Here is a 22,949-nt window from a genome sequence, read left to right on the forward strand (position 1 = left end):
TGTATAGGCCACCTGCCATGTCTGTGCATTTAAATACACTTCTTTTTAATGCATCATTGTTTACGAAGGTCAAAGCTCTGCCTTGGCCTTTTAAAATTCAAGCCTGTCCATTCTTGTACATTTATGCGAGGGACTACACCTCTACAGCACCCACTCTCTACGCTCAAATGTCCAGCAAGATCCAGGCATTTGTTCACATATTCTAATGAGTGAATGAATAACAAATTCAGAAGATACTATTTGTGATTCCACTTTGAAACAAACATTTCCTGCTAATCATCTTTCAGGTTTTTGGATTAAATTTAACTGGAGAGTATGCTGAGATTACAAGATGTTTTAAATTTTTAAAATAATTTATCATTATTTAGCTGTATCAGTCAGGATTTTTCTCAATACTATATAACCAAAATAAAACAAAGGAGTAAGTAGACTGTTGAGGCCTGACAAAGACTGCAAACGTCATCCATGACTCCCAATTTCACATATGTATCAAAATAGCTTCATCTTATCATTCACTATTTTTATGTGTAGTTGTTACAAATCTAAAACCTTAACATACATTTGTGCTAATAAAATGCCATTTTAATTATTTTACATTGGGATACCAAACATTTCATTTGACAAAATGACTCTTCTGCTAAAATGTTTCATTACCAACTGCCTACACTGTGCAAAATTAGGAAACATCAGATTATGTTACAAAATCAGAGTCTGAAAAGTAATCCATTTTTCCGGTGAAATAATAGATTTTGAAGGAGGGTAGTTGCCAGAGATGTTAAAATGGAAAGTTGATGGGGTTAATTTTACACAGCAAAATTTGTTAGGCTCTATAAGGAAAGTGAGTCAAAGTATATATGGCTCCCTGAGTTAAATTAAAATGTAACTAATTTTCAAAGTTATGCATTTTATAAAAAAAAATTAGTTCACTTATTTAAAACTTCAAAACAAAATTGGCTATCCAAATTACATATTTTATAATATTGCCATCTAAGTACTTCCTTTGTGAGATGTAGTAGAAAAACAGGATTCAGAGTCAAAAGATGAATTTGAGTTCTAGTACTTAGGAAAGAAATTCCTCATTCAGGTCATTACTATGATAGAATACAGCCACCTCACCAGAGTGGTGAGAGGAATGAAAGGAACAAATGGATAGTGCATGTGATGTAGCAAACTATTATAAAATGAGAGTTAATATTTTATTTTTAGGTTATATTTCCCCATCTTGGACAACATCATGGTCTTGGTTTAATAGAGGTCCTAAATAAGCAATCAGCATAAAACTCTTCTGTAGGTATAAAGTAGTCATATCAATGTGAAGAGTCAACACTGAAACTCTTAAGTCTTTCTACATTATTCCAACGATGTTATGCTATTATGCAAAGGACATATGCTACTTATAAGTAAACAGATACAATCTCAATCTATTTTGACTGTTTCATCACAGTATGTCATTTTTCAGAAATGAAACGTGACAATGATGTATAGAGGCTTAAAAGATTTTCTACAAGTTTTTAATGTATTGTTTAAACTACACTATTAACAGTAAACTCTTACAAAGATGTTTTATGATTACATCATAACAAGCAATTGTTTACTGGGACAAAGAAGATATGCTAAAAGACAAATGAATTATTATAATTAAATATGCACAGCTTATTGATATCTTTCGTAAAACAAAAAGACTGGGATATATCCACTGAAGTTTAGGCATTCTGCCATCACTTCTGCTACCTGGAGTCAAAGTTTTAAAATTCCTGTGATCTTGAATGTCTTGTTAAGTGTTAGAGGGCTTTTGTTTTTCTTTTAGCCACCAGACTTTTCAGGAAAAATTCACCTATTTAGGAAAAATAAAAATACATTAATAGCAATTTAAAGTAAACCAGAATAATTATACTTCAGTGTTTCCCTTTAAAGAAGACTTTTGTATTTATTGGTGTTTTTCTCTTCTCAAATCTCAATGGCAATAATTTTCTAACCTCATATATCCCCCATATCTTTGGTACTTTCCTCAACCATAATGCTTAGTCATTATTCTTTTTCTTTTAAAAGAGCTTTTTTCCCCATAAATTTATTTATTGTTCGTTTTTGGCTGCATTGTGTCTTTGTTGCTGCGTGCGGACTTTCTCTAGTTGTGGTGACCGGGGGCTACTCTTCGTTGTGGTGCGCGGGCTTCTCACTGCGGTGGCTTCTCTTGTTGTGAAGCACGGGCTCTAGGTGCGTGGGCTTTAGTACTCGCAGCATGCGGGCTCAGTAGTGTGGCGCACGGGCTTAGTTGCTCCACGGCATGTGGGATCTTCCCAGACCAGGGCTCAAACCTGCGTCCCCTGCATTGGCAGATGGATTTTTTTTTTTTAATTATTTACTTAATTTATTTATTTTTGGCTGTTTTGGGTCTTTGTGGCTGTGCGCAGGCTTTCTCTAGTTGCAGTGAGTGGGGGGTACTCTTCATTGCGGTGCACCGGCTTCTCATTGCGGTGGCTTCTTTTGTTGCGGAGCACGGGCTCTAGGCACTCGGGCTTCAGGAATTGTGGCTCGCGGGCTCTGGAGTGCAGGCTCAGTAGTTGTGATGCATGGGCTTAGTTGCTCTGCAGCATGTGGGATCTTCCTGGACCAGGGCTTGAACCCGCATCCCCTGCATTGGGAGGCAGATTCTTAACCACTGCACCACCAGGGAAGCCCAGCAGGTGGATTCTTAACCACTGCACCACCAGGGAAGTCCCTAGTCATTATTCTTAAAAAACTTTTTCTATCACTACAATTTTTACCATTACTCTTTCTAGTAAAGAAATATTATAAAGGGTGACCCTATTGTATCTGTGGGCTGCTTCTGTGCATTTATTCCACTTCATGTACACCATCTATTCCTCATCACCGACAAAGTATTGCTGTTGGCACAATTCATTTCAGAGAGCGATTCTGCTACATTATTAGCCTGGATCTGATGTTTATAAAACAGACCTTGCTGCAGTTGAGCAGATTCATTTGATGGCATCTCTTTAGCTTATTCCCCTCTAGGGAAGCAAGAGCTCTCATTTATAATGGGCTTGCTTTCTCTCCACCCCCTAAGACGTGCCTATGCAGTAAGTTAGCTGCTTAGAGGGGGCCCTTTCACTTTTCCGGTCATTAGGGTTCCATTTAGTCTATCACTGTTATAGCACGGCTCAAAGCTTATTGGCAGAGTTCAGCACTGCAGGCCCGACTTTATGAGGAGTCTGATGAACTTCTCTGCCATCTTAATGCATGGGTAGAATTGTGATGATTGTATCTGTACACAATCCCCAAGAATCCTAAGACTCATAACCTTGCCAAGTAATGGAGAGAATAATCCGTGCTGCCCCATGCCTCATCTAAATCTGGTAAGAGTAGAACCATATTATCAGATCCTAATCCATCGTCTAAATCTAATACTTTGACCTTTTACTGGTAATTTTAAAGGAATTAAAAAGTTTATAATTCACTTCCTCATAATTGTTAGAAATTTTCCTTACCAAAAACAAAAACAAACAAAACAAAACAAACAAAAAAACCCAAACCAACAAAATAAAAAGTCCTTTCAAATGACATTATTCTACTTTGACCACCCTGGAAGCTGATGTTGGTCCTATCCTTTATATATATTTTTAGCTTGCCAATAGTGCTCCTTAAAGAATAAATCACTTATCATTATTGGTTTCCAAAATTCCCACATCCTGTCAGTCAGTGTTGAATCAAATTCTTGGGTTTTATAACTAAGATAAGCTGTTGTTAGTTCATTAAAATGTCTTCAGTTTCTTTACAGGAACACACTGAATATTACTAACATCGGAACATTAATTTTTACAAATAGAATTTATGCCTAATTTTAACACATCTAGGATTTAGACTCCACTATGTAAGTCATTTAAAAGATCATTAATAGTATAACATGGTTTGGACATACCCAAAAACCAACTAGCTGTTTATTCTTGTAATGGCCATTACCACATGACCTTATCTCTTGAAAAAGGCTTTTAGGACTTCCCTGGTGGCACGGCGGTTAAGAATGTGCCTGCCAATGCAGGGGACACGGGTTTGATCCCTGGTCCAGGAAGATCCCACATGCTGTGGAGCAACTAAGCCCATGCTCCACAGCTACTAAGCCTGTGCTCTAGAGCCCGTGAGCCACAACTGCTGAGCCCGCGTGCCACAACTACTGAAGCCTGTGCGCCTAGAGCCTGTGCTCCGCTACAAGAGAAGCCACCGTAATGAGAAGGCTGTGCACCGCAATGAAGAGTAGCCTCCGCTCGCCAAAACTAGAGAAAGCCCGTGTGCAGCGATGAAGACCCAACGCAGCCAAAAATGAATAAATAAATTTAAAAAAGAAACTGGCTTTTATTTTTATAAGTCAGCTCAAGCTACTGATCAAAATAAGAGCCGAAATTACAGAGGTAAAAAAATTGCATTGTAGGACTTCCCTGGTGGCGCAGAGTGGTTAAGAATCTGCCTGCCAATGCAGGGCACAGGGTTCAATCCCTGGTCGGGGAAGATCCCACATGCTGCGGAGCAACTAAGCCCGTGCGCCACGACTACTGAGCCTGTGCTCTAGAGCCCGTGTGCCACAACTACTGAAGCCTGTGCACCTAAAGCCTGTGCTCCGCAACAAGAGAAGCCACAGCAGTAAGAAGCCCATGCACCTCAAGGAAGAGTAGCCTCCGCTCGCCGCAACTAGAGAAAGCCCGTGTGCAGCAACAAAGACCCAATGCAGCCAAAAGTAAATAAATTAATAAGTTAAAATAAATAATTGCACTGTAGATAATAAAATTACACTAAACATTTCCATAGGGAAAATAACCTTATGGATTTTTTTTCCTGTTGCTTCTGGGAGGAAAAACACAAAGATATTAATGCAAGCAGCAATGTTGTCAAATAGATACTCACCCTTACGGAGCAAAGTTCCTAAAGATATTTCAGGAAAAAAAAATTTTTTTTCTTCCCCACAAAAGACAACCACAGCTATTATCATTTTAATGTGGAAAATTACAGACTAAATAGAACCATGCTCTGCAGTCTAACTTACCTGCTTTATATGAAGAACGCACCAGAGGGCCACTTGCAGTATAATGAAATCCAAGTTCATTTCCTACTTTTTCCCAGTATTTGAACTTTTCAGGAGTAATGTATTCTTCAACCTAGATTTAAAGAATTAATTCTAGATTCTAGAATTTTCCTAAATCATTTCGGTTCTATACAAAAATCTACTTGTTGGCTACTCGGTCAGAACGTAATTATAGTGAAATTAGAGAAGAGGGGAAACATATCAATTTGGAATTATATTAGCTATTCCAAAAGGGAAAGAAAATGAGACTATTTGTAGAGATTATATATCTGTATCATTCCTTTATTGACCAACAGGTACAATCAAAAATTAGTCACACCTATTTCTATAAGATTCCTGACAGAAAAAAAAAAAAGATTCCTGAGGACAAGACTGTGTTACTCATCTTGTATTTTCTGCTCGGCACTGTGTCTGGCACATGGTCACTACTCAAGAAATGTTTTTTGAATGAATGAATAAATGTCCAATATAGAAATAGGGAGACCTACTTTTCTTTCTTACTTCACCTCTGGCTCTCATATAATTCTAAAACAAATCACAAGATCACCAAGTGTGAATGAACACAACTTTCCAACTTAAAATTTTTTTCCTGTAGGTCACTTAAGTTATACAATTTGGGGGGCAGCAAATAAATGCCAGTGCAGCTGCTTTATGCAGATAATAAAATGGAAACTGGAACTTAGAAATATACACGGAACACTACACTAAAAAGCCATCAGCTTCTTAATTTTACCTAAAGAAAATAAAGATTTAATTCAGATTACCATTAAACATTTGGCAATTTATGGTAGTTGTACCTTAAGGTGGCGCTTTGTTGGCTGCATATATTGTCCTAAGGTCAAACAGTCCACATCTGCTTCACGAAGTACTACAAGAAAAAAAGCACACATTGCATAAGCAGATGTTTTTACAATGCTAACTGTATGCATTGTTGTAAAGAGCAGCTTTTAATTATTATTTGAACTTATTACTCTTTGAACCAATAAATAACTGTAAGTTGGCCAAGGATCTTCAGGTAAAATAAAAGCTTTCATATTTTAAAATTTAAGAAGTGCAAGAATCACAAAGCAAATGGATTTAATGGACTAAGGTTCAGCGAAGTCCAAAGCACACCATGTTATGTAACAATTCTATAAGTAAGCACTTCCTTAAAGGCCTGAATTCATCCTAGTCATCTTTGGATTGTCAGTGCTTGACAGAGCTCCTGGTATCTGGCTGGACTCAAAAACTGTCTAATGAGTGAATAAGTGGACAAAATCATGTTTTTAGTTGATGAAAGGGTAAGAAATAAAATGGGATGCAAATTTCATATCCTGAGCATCCTGTACATCATTCCATAAAGTTTTAAGAAAACATACTTCCTTTCCTGCTGTTTACAACACATACTATACATATGTTCTCACTGGCACTTTCACTGAGACTATGGAGAAAGCATAACAGGTCCTTCAAAGTGGGACTCCTGCTATTACTCAAATTAAATGGAAAAGAGTTTTCATTTTCAATTTATTTACCTTTCATCATTGCATATACTTGCTCGTCATTCTCACCTAAACCCAACATTATAGATGTTTTAGAAATAACATCAGGTCGAACTTCCTTGGCATGTTTCAGTATGCGTAGAGACTGGTCAAAATTGGCCCTGGGATCACGAACCTTCCTTGAAAACAGCAAAGCTGTTGTCAGCATGAATAACCACAAGCTCAACTAAGTACATAATTATGCAAGAAACGTGAAAGACCAGAAAAGTACATTCTGGACATCATGCTACATCATATGGTTCAATGGTAACATTTTTGCACAAATGTCTAAGTGCTACTTTAGGAAAGAAAATCAGGCTTCACTAGGCCCCCAACTCTGTTGACTTTTCAGGCCTTTCAAGCCTGGGGCAGAGAAAATGAGAATGGAAGTAATGAATGAAATAATTCATTTTATGAATTACTCATTGAGAAACCAGGATTCCGAAGCTGAGAATAAGTGATTAGAAGAGTAGTCAAGAGAGAAGGGGAAAAAAGTGGAAGAAAATCTCGATAATGAACAAAAGAAAAAACCATTTAACCTGAACCATTTCAGAGGAATGAAACTTTTATGTTCATTTCTAAAGACTAAGCTGCTCTCTGCTGGTAAGTATATAGCTTGACATCTTAAGTAAAAAAATACATGATTCTGGAATTTTCACTGCAAAGGATAATGTTATTATTTTAAAAAATTAATTAATTAATTTTTGGCTGTGTTGGGTCTTCGTTGCTGTGTGTGGGTTTTCTCTAGTTGTGGTGAGTGGGGGCTACTCTTTGTTGCGGTGCACTGGCTTCTCATTGCAGTGGCTTCTCTTGTTGCGGGGCATGGGCTCTAGAGCACAGGCTCAGTAGTTGTGGCGCACGGGCTTAGTTGCTCCGCAGCCATGTCGTATCTTCTGGGACCAGGTCTTGAACACGTGTCCCCTGCATTGGTAGGTGGATTCTTAACCACTGTACCACCAGGAAGTCCCGGATAATGTTTTTAAAATGAAAACAGAGAAACTGGCACCCACTGGTGGTAGTATCATGAGATATGACAGGGTTGGAACAGGCTGTGTGCTAGACTTCAACAGGGGCCAAACCAACATGGCTTAAATGGATAAGGCCCAAAGGACACAAAGTTGGTGATGTTAAATCAGCCTTCATTTGAATTCTAATGTACCTTTTATTCTGTGTAATTGATTTGTTGTTATGGTTGTTATTTTTAATCAGAGACCAGTTCACAGGGAAGAGAGGAAACAAATTAATAAATTTTAAAATAATCACAGAGACTTCTCTGGTGGTCCAGTGGGTAGGACTCCATGCTCCCAATGCAGGGGGCCCAAGTTTGATCCCCAGTCGGGGAACTAGATCCCACATGCATGACACAATGAAGATCCCTCATGCAGCAACTAAGACCAGGTACAGCCAAGATAAATAAATAAATAAATATTAAAACACACACACATACACACACACAATTGATAATAAGGAAATTACTTTTTGGAAGTTATTTCTCCACTGAATTCAAGTCATGCTCCCTAATATATTTATGATTTAGTGGAAATCCTGGTTATTGTTTATCCTACTTCTTTCTTTAACACAGAATAATGTGTAGAACCTAATAAAATCACTATCAAATGCTTTACTAAAATAATGAAAATGAATTATTAATCTTGCCCCAAATTTTTCATTTTTCTGAAATATGAATGTACTTATTGATGTAGAATAACAACCTGTAATTATTCCTAACTACTAAAATCATTAGGAAGAGTAAGACAGCATAGTATCTACTTTTTAAAAGAGATCTGAAATACATCTGAGTGTACTAGGTTTTTCTTCAGCATCATTTACTGCATATATTATTGCCAAGTGGATGGTTAAAAGTCTTTTTTTAGAACTACAATCAAAGCAATTGCTCGAGTAAGTTTTTCTTCTTGAAAACTGTTCTTTGAAAAAAACAGCTCGTTGGTACCTGCAATGATACTTTACAAAAAAAAAAAAAAGAAAGAAAAAAAAGATGCTCATTATGTGTGTGTGTACCAAAACGTATACACACATGTATAAATATATAAGTATATATATTACACTTAGATGTTAGTAATTGATACTACTAGGTGGATATATTATGGGTGATGTTTACATTCTTTTTGTTGGCTACATTTTTTTATTTTTCTGCAACAGACATATGTTGTTTTTGTTTAAAAACAGAGTTCACTTTATAAAAGTGAATTACAAAGTTCTCCCCTGAAACAAGTGAGAAAATGTAGCAGATTCTGACCCTCCAAACTTCCCGACATTACTCTGTATATGAAATCACCTTTGTAATTCTGGAACTGTTTCTACATTATGTGCATACACATCTAATCCTGACAGAGCAACTTTTTCTATTGCTTTAAGATCTCCTCGGAAATCAGGGGTGAGACATTCCACAAGGATTTTCGGATTCCTAGGGTGAAAAAGAGATAAGTGTCAAACTGAGGAAAAGAATTGACATAACTGTTACTCAAAATAGAAGCCACGAGTACTCATTCAGTATCATTTTCAACACGGTAAGCTTTAGAACCTTGCCAAGAATAGCATGAATACACAAATGTTTATATATGAACTGTTAAATGAAAAACAAACAAAAAACCCCCCTGAAAACCAAACAAACCTATAACATCAAATAATGTGCACACTGTGGTTAAAACACATATGCATGTAAATAATGATCAGAATAAATTTTGGTAAATTTTGGGATTATACAGAATTTTAAACTTTATTAAGTAGGTATTAAAAAATTGTTTAAAGGAATTAAAATACAAATATAAAACATTAAATATAAAATAACCTTTGTATTTTTTTAGAAAATAAATTGGGATATCTCTTATGTGAATGCAAATATTAATTCCTTTAATTCTGCATTCTTTTAAAATTCATGAATAGTGCCCTCCTCGTGTCCTCTAGACAAATATTTTACAAGTGCTCTGACCTTTAAAAACTATCTTCTGAGTTGCTGAGTCATGAGCTTTGCTTAAATGAAATACAAGCTAAACATTAATCTTCCTATTTATATTCTGGCTATATTTATGCATTCAAGCATTAAAATATGAACTAGGTCATAAAGCTGTTCCCTTTGACAAGTAGTAGAAATGACTGGGAAACTAAAACTTTTTCACAAACCCAACTGCAAAGTTTTTTTTGGAGCTGTTTCATGCGAGAACAGATGTAGAAAGGACCACATACACACCCTCCCATGGATACAAGAGATGTTCAAAGAACACATCTTGTAACTCACTGTTTTTTTAACTGCAAGTTGAGACTCATTAGTAGTTTGTCAGATCAATTTTGTGGGTGGCAAACAAAACTTTTTTTAAATGAACTATAAAAAAATAAAATAGAAAATATTGGGGGAATCACTGAAAAAACATTTACTGAGGGTGCTAGACTAGTACTGAGCTGTAGAAAATAAGCGTAAGACTTTCCTGGTGGTGCAGTGGTTAAGAATCCGCCTGCCAATGCAGGGGACATAGGTTCGAGCCCTGGTCCAGGAAGATTCCACATGCCGTGGAGCAACTAAGCCCATGCACCACAACTACTGAGCCTGCACTCTAGAGTCCGCAAGCCACAACTACTGAAGCCCGCGCACCTAGAGCCCGTGCTCCACAACAAGAGGAGCCACCGTAATGAGAAGCCCACGCAGCACAATGAAGAGTAGCCCCCGCTTGCCACAACTAGAGAAAGCCCGCGCAGCAATGAAGACCCAATGCAGCCAAAAATAAATAAATAAATTAATTTAAAAAAAAAAAAACTCCTTTTTAAATGCTTTTTAAATACATAGAATTTACATGTTAATAAAATGTGAGTTATGGGTAAAATTCCCAGGGCATATCAATAGTGATAAAATTTATATCAAGATTACATATTTTAACAATGTGGGAGTTTATCTCATCCTAACTTCTTCTAGATGATGGTTTATTTAAATCGGTGCTAGGAAGATTAGTTTTATACTTCTCATAAAATTACTCAAAGTTTAGACTGATACTCAAATATGAAGGAGGGGCTCGATGGACTAAAGGTCCATGAATAAGTTTGTGTCCCTACATCCCTAAAATTTCTGCGAATATGTATCTGTATGTTTGAATACGACTTTTCTGGAGAAAAGACCACATAATTTCCAGCAGATTATGAGACAGGTTTATAATCCCCATAAAAGGTTAATAACCACTGCTTTAAGGTAAAGACCTAAAATAAACTGAATTTACATGGATCAAAAGTCCTTAAATTACACAAGCAAATGCAAAAACAAGTAAGTACCTTTCCTTTAAGTAAGACACAGTCTTTGCAAAGTGCTCAGCTCCTCCATCAGGCATATCTAGAAACAAAAGAGTCCATTGCTTAAGATGATGTCATAACTTGATAAGAGCCAATTTCTGGAAGAGGTAATGACGATGCACTAACCATCTCGATCCACAGACGTCAGGACTACATAATCCAGACCCCACTCTGCAATTGCCTTTGCAGTATTGTAGGGCTCATTGGCATCCAGTGGAGGTGGATTTCTTGCAGTCTTAACAGAACAAAATCTACAACCTCTTGTACATGTGTCACCCATCAACTAGAATAGAGATGTTACAATTTAAATCAAATAAACAGATGACTTAGAGAATGTAATGTTAAGGGAATAAAACTGCAATGAATCTATAAACTTTGATTCTGTTTTTAAGAAATTTAAAACATTCAAAGCTAAACAATACACTTAAGGAATACAAACATATATGGTAAAACTAAAGAAAAAGAAAGGCAAGGGATAAAACCAGAGATTTCCATTATGGAGTATTCAGAATCACTCCTTCCTTCAAGAATTGACATTGCATAACTTAGATAAACTCTCTGGTTGGCTCTGTATTATTCCAGAAGGAGCTCTATCTCTTAAGAATCCCCAGCTCCTCGTCTAAATAGTCTCTTGCTGATATAACTCAACAGTTTATCAGACAGTCCCCAGACAAGTATGAACTTTCAGTTGCACATAATTTATATTTAACCCAGTACTTCAATCTCCAAACTCCTCTGTATAAATAATATGGTAGATTGCATTGTTAATCCCATTTCTTACTCTATCATATTAAGATTATACATCTCACCCACTGCCATGTAACTTGCAGGACCCGCCTACTTGGGGAGGAAGTTATGTCTCTACTCCCACTCATGCTTGGCTTGAGTGGCTTATTTTGGCCAATAGAATGATAGCAGCCATGATGAAGCAGAAACCTCAAATGTGCATGGATGGCTTGCCCTCTTGTGCTCCTTCCATCCTCCATGATAAGAATATGCCTTGGAGAGCCACCGGTCCATGAATAAAGCTCTCTAGAGCAGACCTGAATCCAACCTACTTCCTGGAGTCCAGCTTAGCCCAGTCAAGAACAGATGAACACAGGCCAACTGAAAGTCCCATGAGGGAGAAAAATAAATGCTTATTATTTAAGGGGCAAAATGAATAACAAGTTAAGCCAACATGAAGAACATTTCCAAAAATTAATAGAAGAGATATGTCAAGGCAGCACATGATTAACCATCAGGTAGATGGAAGAATCAATAACAGACTTATTCAGAGAAGAGTGAGATCATAACAGGCTGGATTATTCTGTCGGGTTTTTTCCCACATTTCTCATAAACTCATATGTAACAAGAAATCTGATCAGAGATTCATCATGTACATTTGTAGGAGAAAGACACAAAACATTTCCTTTCAGTCTCTAGACTTTAGAATTTGAGGCTGGGCTTACCATGATTGTGGCAGTGGCAGTGGCATGTTCTCCGCCCCCCCAACACTCTCCAATATTGGGACATCGAGCTTCCTCACACACCTGTGGGTAAAAGGGAACTGAATACGGTCAGGTTGAAAAAACTTACCAACTGAGCAAATTAGTCAACAGGCATGTTTACACTATCCATTCTTCACAGCATATTTATGAAGAAATTCACTATTCAAAAATGCTGTTAAAACTGTCGAAGTATATAGATATTAGGATTCCATTTTTAAATTAAAAACGATATGAAGGGGGCTTCCCTGGTGGCGCAGTGGTTAAGAATCCGCCTGCCAATGCGGGGGACACGGGTTCGAGCCCTGGTCCGGGAAGATCCCACATGCAGCGGAGCAACTAAGCCCGTGCGCCACAACCACTGAGCCCGGGCACCTAGAGCCCCGAACCCCGCCACTGCAATGAGAAGCCCGTGCACCGCAACGAAGAACAGCACCCGCTCGCCACAAGTAGAGAAAGCCCACACGTAGAAACGGAGACCCAACGCAGCCAAAAATAAATAAGTAAATTTTAAAAAAACAAAAACAAAAACAAAAACCTATATGAATGTATATATTTTACATGTGCAAATAAAAAGCCCTGCAAGGGTATATGTTGAACAGTTAAAGTGGTATAACAGTTAAACATTTGAGATTGCACATAGGATGCTTCACATTTAATATACCCTTTCCAACAAGCATGTACTTAATTTGTAATATAAAACACACAAAAACCCTCATTCCCGAAATTGCAGAAAAAAATTTTTTTTGTTTGTACTGTTAAATGAAAGGTTAAAAAATACAATTACTTTTTGTTTCTTTTGCAGGGAAAATAATCTTTAAATGTAGTTCCATTACTGAGAGTAATGTATCACTAAACATCTTTATTTACTTTCCTTGCTATTTTTGATATGTATTTTATTAATTTTTAAGTTACATATATATGGAAAAATTACGGTTTCTGGTAAAGAGGGATATTTAACCCTCTGATAACTTACTGTATGAAGATTTAAATTCCGCAATGTATTTTTCAGTTTATTGTAATTTTTCCCCATGGGAATCTCTGTCTTTAGCCATGGAGGTAGTCTTAACCTGAGGAAAGCCAAATATAACTATACATTAACAAGTATGTTCCCAAATAATCACACAGCTTTGAAGTTACTCTGCTCTATTACAATTCCTAGTTAGGAATTTTCCCCCCATAATCCTGGATTAACTCTTTTAATTTCTGCCATAGGAGTAATAACAGAGAATGAAATTTAGATTTGCTCAAACCACTTTAGAAAACACCTATAACTGTGTCTAGCAGGGCACTGTGCTCATGTCTACTTTTGCAAAGGCACAGAGTAACACCATCCCAATAAAAAAATGAAGAAGCTTTTGAACATCTCATTCCCTAAAAAATAATACTGACAAAAAGTTCTATATTTGTTCAGATTAAGGAGAGACCCCCACAAGTGGACTTTCTGCTCTACATTCTAGATTTTGATAGTTATTAAGTGGAAAAAAATCTAAAATTTGGAGTGAAGACTACATTTCCTCAGGTTCCCTTTGACTTCCACCCACTTGTGATCTGTAAGTTGCTAGGTAAAGTATCTCCCAATACAATTTGCTCTCTGCACTAAATTCCCTTACAATTCTTTTAAACTAAGGCATGCTATCCATAGATCATATGTACATTGACTAGGCGAAGCAACAAGTTAGATCACCGACACCCAGTAACAATGAAAAACTTGTTAAAGTGTAATAGACTAGTAACAAGGTGATAATCTTTGCTCTCTGAAGAAATTTGTTGCTGGGTGGAAAATGGGAGATGGTGGTGTAGGATGGCTAAGTTCTAGGAAGGTTGAAGAAAAACTGTCAGAGGGCAGAGAAAAAAGAAATAGATTCCAACAATCTCACCTATTCACCTATTCTATGTTTGTTATCACTTCTTTCTAATGATGTTTAGCTAAATTTAACAAGCTGATTAAAATATACCCTAGGGCTTGGTTATATCTGAAAATGATGCACTATGAAGAAATGGGACATTAAAGTTACCTCAAAATTTCAATTACCTTTCTCCTTTCTGGCGTTTTAAGTCTCCTTTATATTCGTCCCAGGTGCTCTTGTCTGCTAGATCACCAGATACAAAATCTTGAAGGTCTGGTCCATTCTGCAAAAATTTCTTTTTTTTATCTGGCAAGGAACTTACTTCTCTGACTGGACTGCATAAATATCTTCCAAATACCTAAACAAAGGGTTCATTATGACATTTATTTAGTGGGGTTTGGAATAACTTAGTTTTAACCTATTTTAATACCTAAAAGGAAGGGTAAAGCCCAGAGAACTGATTCAGAAATTATGTCAAACTATTTACAAGCTCTGTGTAGGAGCTGAGAATCTAAGATTAAGGAGGACCCAAAGGGAACAAACCAAACCTAAAGGAGAACGGGAGCTGACCATTTCCTGCTGGATTTAGAATAGATTTGGAAACCATTGGAACTGGCTAACATGCCACACTTTTCATGTAACCCATTTAGGTACTAAAAGTCTGTTTTTCAAGTTTAAATTGCAATAAGGGAGAAGACGCTACAGCTTTGACTTTTCTATTCCTGACCTGAGTCAAGGACATTTAAATGAAATTTGAAGTAAATCTCTCTGCTTTGGACTTTGGATAAGCATATGTGTTAAAACGTAGAAGTGCTCAACTAGTTTCACAGAACTTGAAGAAGGGAAACCAAACCTAATGTTTTAATTTTCTAGGTTACATTCTGTGTTTAAAGAAGGAAGTCACTCAATATGTATTTGACCATAAGAAGCCATTGGCTTCTAGATCTGAACACACACGGACAAGACAGCCAAAACACTATAAAATTCAAGTCAGTACTTATAAAGCAAAAGAACCTTCAAGAATTAAAAAAAAAAATACAGTGCCTATTAATGCTGCACGATTGCTATTGTACTTGCCCAGGTCTCCCACTCGAGTCTAGAGCATAGATTTGGGTTCTAATTGCCCAAACTGGTGTCTAGTACACAAGAGCTCAACACAAAGCAGTAATCTGGAGTGCTCACCGCAGTGGTCCTATAACGCTCCAATAAATACAGAGTACAAATCACTGATACGCAGAAAAAAAGCTCTCAGCGCCAGCCAGAGAGACCTACAAACAAACCAGTACCAGAGACTTAACCTCGTTGGGGTGTCGGAAGAATTAAATGAGATACCACAAGAAAAATGTTTAGAACAGTACGTGGCTCGAAGTAAACACTCAGTAAGTGCTGGCATTATTGGGCGCTCTAAAGGGATGGGAGCCCCCTCCCCCCCCCCCACGCCCGCACCCTGCTCGCCCCGCAGCTCACCCGGGGGCCCACGGTGCGGACCGCGCCCCCGCAGCGTAGAGACATCCCTCTCTTTTTTTTCTAGCAGGGCCGAGCGATCACTAATTCCCGGGAAAAAAAGATGGAAAAACCGTCACTCGACTTATGACCGACAAGCTGAGCCACACCTGACCCTGTGGAAGCTGCGCTGCTCCGCGATTGGCTGCTTTAGCCTAGTAGCGTCGCGCGCTTATGACGCCATACGCAGTACTCCTACGGCCTATAAGAACGTGATGACGAAAGACGTTCTCTCTTTGCCGCATCTACTGCGAGGTGAGGTTGGGTACTGTAATCGGTGGGCCTTGGGAATCTGAAGCCATCGGCTCAGGGAAAGCCAACGGCGCCAGTCTGGCCCTCGGAAGCCCTATTTTGGTTGTCTCCCCACGCGGCGAACGCCGTATGAATTTGGTGGTGATGGCATTCGAGCCCTGTGCTGGGCTTTTAGGCCTACTCCCGCTCCTCAGCCTTGCCGGGATGGCGCCGGCTTGATGGGAGTCCCGGGGTTGCGTTGAGCGGGAGTTGGCCCGTTGGGCTTATAACACCCGCAGAGGAGCTGCTCCTTCCAGGCCAGAGCGTAGTGGGGGCCGCTCTCCCTGCTGGTCCTCCCGTATCCTTCCCGGGATTTTTGCCTGCGGTCTCCGGTAGGAGTGGAGGTCCGTGTATCGTAGTTTGGTCGAAAACAGGTCCTCTGCGGCCTTCTTACCCCAAGTGTTTGTGTTTCAGAATGAAGACCATTCTCAGCAATCAGACTGTCGACATTCCAGAAAATGGTACGAGACTTGGTGCTTGCATTTTTCTTACATCTTTACTACACGCTCTATACCTTGTTCCGAGACCTCACGAATACGTTCTCTCCTAGTCGACATTACTCTGAAGGGACGCACAGTTATTGTGAAGGGCCCCAGAGGCACCCTGCGGAGGGACTTTAATCACATAAATGTAGAACTAAGTCTTCTTGGGAAGAAAAAGAAGAGGGTGAGTTTTTGTTTTTTGACACTTCAGTTGCTTGTTTGGAAGGTTGTGATTTAAGAGCATCAAATTGGGTAGCTTTTAAAATTATGGAATTGAGGTTCAGTGTTTTAACTTAAAATTTGGTGTCCAGAAGCGTAACTAGTTTCGGTGTTGTTGCTTCAGTGAAATTGGAAAACGAGATTCTGAACAGAGTGGGTTATAAAAGATCAATACTAGTAGTTGTCATTCGTATCAAGTATTATTGCTGTTACAAGTTAAGTTTATTTTTCTTCTGATTGTTTTGTAAGAATCCTAGGAATGCAGCAGTAGATCTTTTAAACCTGGTATTTTAGTTTTCCAGGAGTGAAGTTTGATGCAGCTTCTACAAAACTTGTGTTCTGGGTTTTCATTCCTTTGTGAAGTAGTAGTGTACCTGTAATGTACAGTAACAAAAATGTTAATTGAGGGCTTTGTGGTTTAATTTTTCCTTGAAAATCGTGTTTTAATTTGGGCAAATACTAGAATCTAGAGTACTTACTGTGAATAAATGGACTTTTTTCCAAGCTTACTTACTACCGGAAAGAATTTTCTAAAGTTTTTGTTCTGTTACAGCTCCGGGTTGACAAATGGTGGGGGAATAGGAAGGAACTGGCCACTGTTCGCACTATCTGTAGTCATGTACAGAACATGATCAAGGGTGTTACACTGGTAAGCAGGTTAACCAGACTACTTTGTTTTGGAAGGGGAGGTTTCTCAGCTGTGATTTACGTATGCAACATAAATGTCTCCTGCGAGAGAATAGATTATGCATGTAACTTAGTGAGTTATGTGTACTTATTAAGTACGTGGGAAAAAGTGTTCTTGGCAAATGTGTTTAATAGGCATTCCTGGGTCTTAGGATTAAGTGATGTGAGTAAAGATTGAATGATAAATAAGAGTAAAGACCAGATGGTCTTAATAGTATGCTGATGGTGTTTTTTCCACACAAAATAGGACTCATCTTCGGGGTGAATTTTTTTTTTATATATAAAAAATGTAACATACAGGGTAGGCTTTGGTTTCTTGTTTTATTCCTGTCACCACCAGGACCTCTTGTAGGGATAGAAAAAGGTGGACCTAATTTCTGAGCTCCTTGTCCATTTCCTTAAAAACATAACAGGTTAGGTTACTTGAGGGCAGGGGGCCTGTCTTGGTGTCATCAGTTCTTGGAATCTGGCGTACCTTAGTAACTCAGTATGTTAGCTTGATGTCCAAGATGAAGGGCTTCTCCTTTAATGGGAAACTAGCATTGTTTACTGTGGGCATAGCAGGTGGTAAAATAAAATACATGCTTCCTTAAGGAGCTTCACAGTCCAGTGAGGAGACACAGAAACACATGTTTTTGTGTAAAATTGTTGTAAGGATTGGTATAGGTGATACATTTTACAAAACCTTGACAATGAGTGCTGCGTGAGAACTGTTTCAGTTTCTTTTGTCAGGAAGGAGGAAATTTTCCTCTAAAGTCTCCATTGATAATTTCTAGAGATTTGGTCTTCCTTTTCTAGGTGCAGGGAGGGAGACAGCCTTGACAAATATGTAAATGTTCCCTATAAAAGGGCAACTCCTTGGTTTTCAGAGAAAAACTGGAAATCCTATCTTTCAAATTTCTCAGCATTGCTAATAGTTTGTTTATTTTGTTTATTTAACCTAGGGCTTCCGTTACAAGATGAGGTCTGTGTATGCTCACTTCCCCATCAACGTTGTTATTCAGGAGAATGGTTCTCTTGTTGAAATCCGAAATTTTTTGGGTGAAAAATACATCCGCAGGGTTCGGATGAGGCCAGGTATGGTTTAGAAATTTTCTTTCTACTTGTGAAGGCTGGTATTTTGGGTTAGCTATAAATAAGACCAGATTTATTTCAGAATTATCCAGTTTGATTATGGCTTTGTATCATATTTATACCAGTTGTGGTTCCTGAAGGCTTACATTTGGGGTAGTTTGCAGGCCATGGGAGCTGTGATTGGTTTTGCAAACTGAAATCCAAAAAAAGACCCATTTGAAAAAAATAAAAATAAAAATAAAGACCCATTTGAAAAGAGGTTAATACCTAGATTTCCTAGTTTCAGGTCTCAGCTCTCACTGTCAACCTTGGGCAGATTACCTCTATGTAGCTCATTTTACTCATCTGTAAAATTGGGAACATCTCATGATTAAATGACTTGAAATTGAAATGCGTTTTAAAAATAGTTCTTGTCTGATGCATAGTTAACACTGAAGCATTAGAAAGTTTTAAAACTTAGTGCTCTTGATGCTTTTTGATTCCGTTGAATTGTGGGGGTGGGAAGAAGGGATTGTACCAATTAATGGCTCTACAGAAATATTACATGATAGTTGCTATGGTCAGCAGTACTTACTGAGAACCCTTAGGTGAAAAATGAGCTTTGAGGGAAAGCAAATATACAGTAGAAGTAAGACTGGATACAAATCTTTGTACAGCTAAATCCTACTAGCTGGATACCTTTTTCTCATATTCCTTAATTGAATCATAGTCTGTAATCAGTCTGGGACAGATTCATTCAAGCAGGAATACAAGATTGGCCCAGATAATACAGATTCTGTTACAAAACAGTTCTTTTGGTGTGTGGAATTTTAAATGGAATAAATTGCTACTTAATTTAAATATTTTAAATAATGCTACAAATCTTATCTTATGTTGACATTATGCACATGCTCTCTTACCTTTTTAGGTGTTGCTTGTTCAGTATCTCAAGCCCAGAAAGATGAGTTGATTCTTGAAGGAAATGACATTGAACTTGTGTCAAATTCAGGTTTGTATGTTTACTGTGCCTGATTACGCCCATAAAATCTTACCTAAATCTTGTAGTTGAATACATGATATATGTTCTTTTAGTGAGCTTTTTTTTTTCATCCGTTTATTTTACTTACAGTGTTCCGTGGGGATTTTGTAAAGTCACTGGTCAGTCAGTTAAAAACAGACCTGGGAACTCTGTGTACAGAAAAACAAACATGTGAAGGCACAAAAGAAAAGACTCTTAAGTACATTGGATATTAATAGGGACAAAAGGACTCAAGTTTAATTTGTTATACCTCTAATAGAGCAATCAAACATAAGTAACTAAATAAAAAATATTATGGGGAAGGAGAGAGAAATGAGATAGACAAAAAGATTGGTGAGTTTTTTTAAATTGTGGGACCCTAATAAACTATCCCAAAGATACTTGGGTTTTGAGTATATAGCATATAATAAAATACTTGCTTATGATTTGGGTTTGACTGATAAAATAATTGCCTTATCTTTTTCACTCTTACAGCTGCTTTGATTCAGCAAGCCACAACAGTAAAAAACAAGGATATCAGAAAATTTTTGGATGGTATCTATGTTTCTGAAAAAGGAACAGTTCAGCAGGCTGATGAATAAGATCTGAGGTAGGTTCTTGTAATGTCCATATAAATTTTATTAACTGCTTTAGTTGGGGGTCTTAATTGATTAAGAGACTTAAACTGGAGGTGTAGCAAAGTAGAAAATGGAGACCTGCATTCTGGAACACAGTAAATTTGGCAGAATAAGAGAGAGAATTGACACATTTTTACTATGAACCAGTAAGTCATAATTTTAAAGTATGTTTTAGATGATTCAGAGTAGAACTTTTCTGGGCAAGGATATTGATGGAGATTTACTGACATTTTCATTTCTTTTTACAGTGATCCAGTTACAGAAACCACAAGAGGCCAGGCTCATATGTGATATTTTAAAAATGAATAAAAGCTCTTTTGACTTGAGACTTTTTCTTAAATTGATTACCCTTTCCAACTATTTGGCCAGTAAGCAGCTAAGTAAATTCTAGTGTGCTAAGAACAATAACAGAAGGAATAGGAGGGTTTTTTTTAGTAAGACTTAATGGGAGAAGTGGTTTGAAGGAATAGCAAGGGTATTTCAGGCAAGAGGAATATGGGTAACAGTGACTGGCAACACTGTGGTTGTTCATTATTGGATGAAGAACTTTGGGAGATGTCCTGAAGGTATGTGTAATTTCGCAGAGGCACGAATTTGAATATTTGTGAGGGCAAGTGCCTGAGTTGCAGTAACCTTGTGTGAAAAAGCAGCTGAGAAGTAATACAGTCTTAGTAAGAATTAGAAGATGGAGTTAATTTATATTCATGATAAACATGGTTGCTGTGGCCCAAGGTTCTCTGTTTTAGCGTAATTTCAGCCATTTACTCCTTTGTCCTAGTCCTTGATATCTAAAAAAAACTTACAACCCTTCCATAGTCTCTTCATTCCATGTGTCATGCTTTAGATGCACTACTGTACTAGACTATCTTAACTCAATAGGATTGCCTCTAAATCTCTTCTTTGATAGAAACTCCAACTTCCTGATTTCTCAGGCAAAACTTAACATTCAAGTTTGATTTCTCTAACATCCTGTGTGTCTAGTCTGTTAGAAAAATCTGTGGGCTGTGCCTTCAAAGTAAGGTATGTTCAGGGCCTAAGCAAGGAAAAATAAAACCCATTTGGAGCATAAGGATCTTAAAAGATCTTCATTTAGATAAATGAAATTAATTTTTATATTGAGTTAATAATCTTTGGTTTGATAACAATGGTCAAGTATTTAAGAAATGGATGAAATTGTAAATGCAAGTTTGGCTTTGAAATATTTTAGATGAGGTTTGGGGTAGGCATTGGATGGGGTTCTAGGTCTAGGGTTTCAATACATTGATATTTGTTGAAGCTGAATGATGGGGATTCATTATACTATTCCTATTTGCATAAAGTTTTGAAATTTTTCACAATTAGGAGATGAAGCCAAACCCCTTAAACTGATCCACCCTTGCTCCTCCCTCCCCCATCTGTTCTCAGTAGTAGCCAGAATGCATTTTTCAAACTCCCTCATAACCTTTCTGACCACACTGACTGAGCTGACCTTCCTGCTCCTCAATACCACTGCCTTAAAGCCTTCAAGTTGTCTTTCCCTTTGGAGTGACAGGTTATCTTGAAGTCTATAGTCCAGTGTTTTCAGTGAAGCCTACGTTGACCCTCCTATTAATTGTGCTCATTCCTTATGCCCATCCTAGCATACCCTTGCCCTGCTAAACTTGTTTTTGTCCATTGTATTTATAATGTAATATTAATAGTTTACTTTGTTATGTATTGATTGTATGCTTTTTTCCTGCTAGAGTCTGACCTTCATGAGGATGTGGTCTTTTCTATCTTTTCTACACTGGGATATTCCAAGTAAAGAACCTGGAAAAATGTCTGGCATTTAGCTGTTTGCTGAGTGAATGGTTCCCAGATTGCCAGGGATATTCAAGTTATGCAGATTCAGTAATAGTAATGGGACTAGAAGGATGTTTTGGAAGGTGTTGACAGAATTTGAGGGTTGAGGAAGTAATTTCCAAGTGGCAACATTGCAGAGGGATAGAGAGGTGTTACTGTTGAAGAGTGTCAGCATATAGGCGGTAGTAGCAGCTGTGGGAGTAAGTGTGATGCTCTCCAAGAGTGAAGTGGGTGGTGTGAGACCTTCACAGCATTACTGTTGCAGTCTGGTTGTAGCTAAGGAGTTATTTCCATTCAGTAATTTGGGTGTGGTAAATGAAAGTCTAGTTCTCCCCAGGGAAGACCTCCACATTTTCTGTGTTTACTATGGATAAGCACATGTGTGTTTTTTCAGTTTTGAGGTGTAGGAGTCCACGTTGTATAATCAGAAAACATACTCAGGAGTAAGTTACCCAGTTGGCACACGGTTTGGGAGGATGGGGGAGGCAGTGTTGGGGCACAACCCCGTTACAACACCAAACCCATTCACATTCCACAGTTCTTAAAACTGACCAGATTGTTAGTTGAATATAAATAATCAGCATAAACCGGTTTATTTGGAATAAATTACATCGAGAATTAAACACCTAGTCACAATGTACTGACCTCATTTTCCAGAGGCTCTTTAAACACCATAGTTGTGATATTTCCATATGTATCAGACTTTTTAGTGAAAGGTTACATTGAATACAACAGCAATGTAACAATATACAAAGTAACACAAGCTACATTTTAAGATGGTTTTTTTCCAAGTCTCAGAAAAGCTTAAATTTAAAGATCTTACCCTGTCAAAAGCTATCAACAGTTCGTAATTGACCCTTTATGATTTTAAAATGAGTTTAAGAAAAACCTGAATAGTAAATATAATTGATCATGAGCCAGTTTTAATGTTTACCTAGGGACTTTCATATGATGATGGCTTAAACCAGTGGTTAAGACTGCACTTCCACTTCAGGGGGCGGTGGGTTTGATCCCTG

The 22,949-nt window shown here is 37.8% G+C and overlaps 3 protein-coding genes across 7 annotated transcripts in view; 2 read left to right on the plus strand and 1 right to left on the minus strand.

Moving 5' to 3' along the window:
• UGDH (UDP-glucose 6-dehydrogenase) overlaps positions 1 to 15,797 on the plus strand; it is a 53,858-nt gene extending 38,061 nt beyond the window's left edge. Inside the window, exon 14 of the transcript XR_007476830.1 lies at positions 15,756 to 15,797. The gene's annotated coding sequence lies outside the window, so the exon portion shown is untranslated. The remainder of the gene's footprint in view (positions 1 to 15,755) is intronic.
• LIAS (lipoic acid synthetase) lies at positions 1,496 to 15,863 on the minus strand. 3 transcript variants are annotated; one of them, XM_004266244.3, is made up of 11 exons: positions 15,689 to 15,863; positions 14,407 to 14,579; positions 13,348 to 13,441; positions 12,336 to 12,416; positions 11,011 to 11,167; positions 10,867 to 10,924; positions 8,888 to 9,016; positions 6,586 to 6,731; positions 5,872 to 5,942; positions 5,036 to 5,147; positions 1,496 to 1,834 (listed from the first exon to the last, which is right to left on the minus strand). In XM_004266244.3, the coding sequence occupies exons 1-11, from the start codon at positions 15,731 to 15,733 to the stop codon at positions 1,782 to 1,784; spliced, it is 1,119 nt and encodes a 372-aa protein (XP_004266292.1). In that variant the 5' UTR covers positions 15,734 to 15,863; the 3' UTR covers positions 1,496 to 1,781. The 3 variants fall into 3 exon arrangements, 2 of the variants coding, with proteins under 2 accessions (XP_004266292.1, XP_033277568.1); XR_004481514.2 differs by lacking the exons at positions 1,496 to 1,834; positions 5,036 to 5,147 and having other exon boundaries at positions 6,586 to 6,727; XM_033421677.2 differs by lacking the exons at positions 10,867 to 10,924; positions 11,011 to 11,167; positions 13,348 to 13,441.
• Positions 15,864 to 15,944: 81 nt separating this feature from the next.
• On the plus strand, positions 15,945 to 20,438 carry RPL9 (ribosomal protein L9). 3 transcript variants are annotated; one of them, XM_049708785.1, is made up of 8 exons: positions 15,945 to 15,979; positions 16,430 to 16,476; positions 16,566 to 16,681; positions 17,270 to 17,365; positions 18,348 to 18,480; positions 19,385 to 19,465; positions 19,970 to 20,084; positions 20,361 to 20,438. In XM_049708785.1, exons 2-7 carry the CDS (start codon positions 16,431 to 16,433, stop codon positions 20,074 to 20,076), a joined length of 579 nt encoding a protein of 192 aa, XP_049564742.1. In that variant the 5' UTR covers positions 15,945 to 15,979; position 16,430; the 3' UTR covers positions 20,077 to 20,084; positions 20,361 to 20,438. The 3 variants fall into 3 exon arrangements, with proteins under 3 accessions (XP_049564742.1, XP_049564745.1, XP_049564744.1); XM_049708788.1 differs by having other exon boundaries at positions 15,969 to 15,984; XM_049708787.1 differs by lacking the exon at positions 15,945 to 15,979 and adding an exon at positions 16,331 to 16,347.
• The last annotated feature ends 2,511 nt before the right edge of the window (positions 20,439 to 22,949 follow it).

This window comes from Orcinus orca, chromosome 4 (assembly GCF_937001465.1).
Source record: "Orcinus orca chromosome 4, mOrcOrc1.1, whole genome shotgun sequence".
Lineage (NCBI taxonomy): Eukaryota > Metazoa > Chordata > Mammalia > Artiodactyla > Delphinidae > Orcinus > Orcinus orca.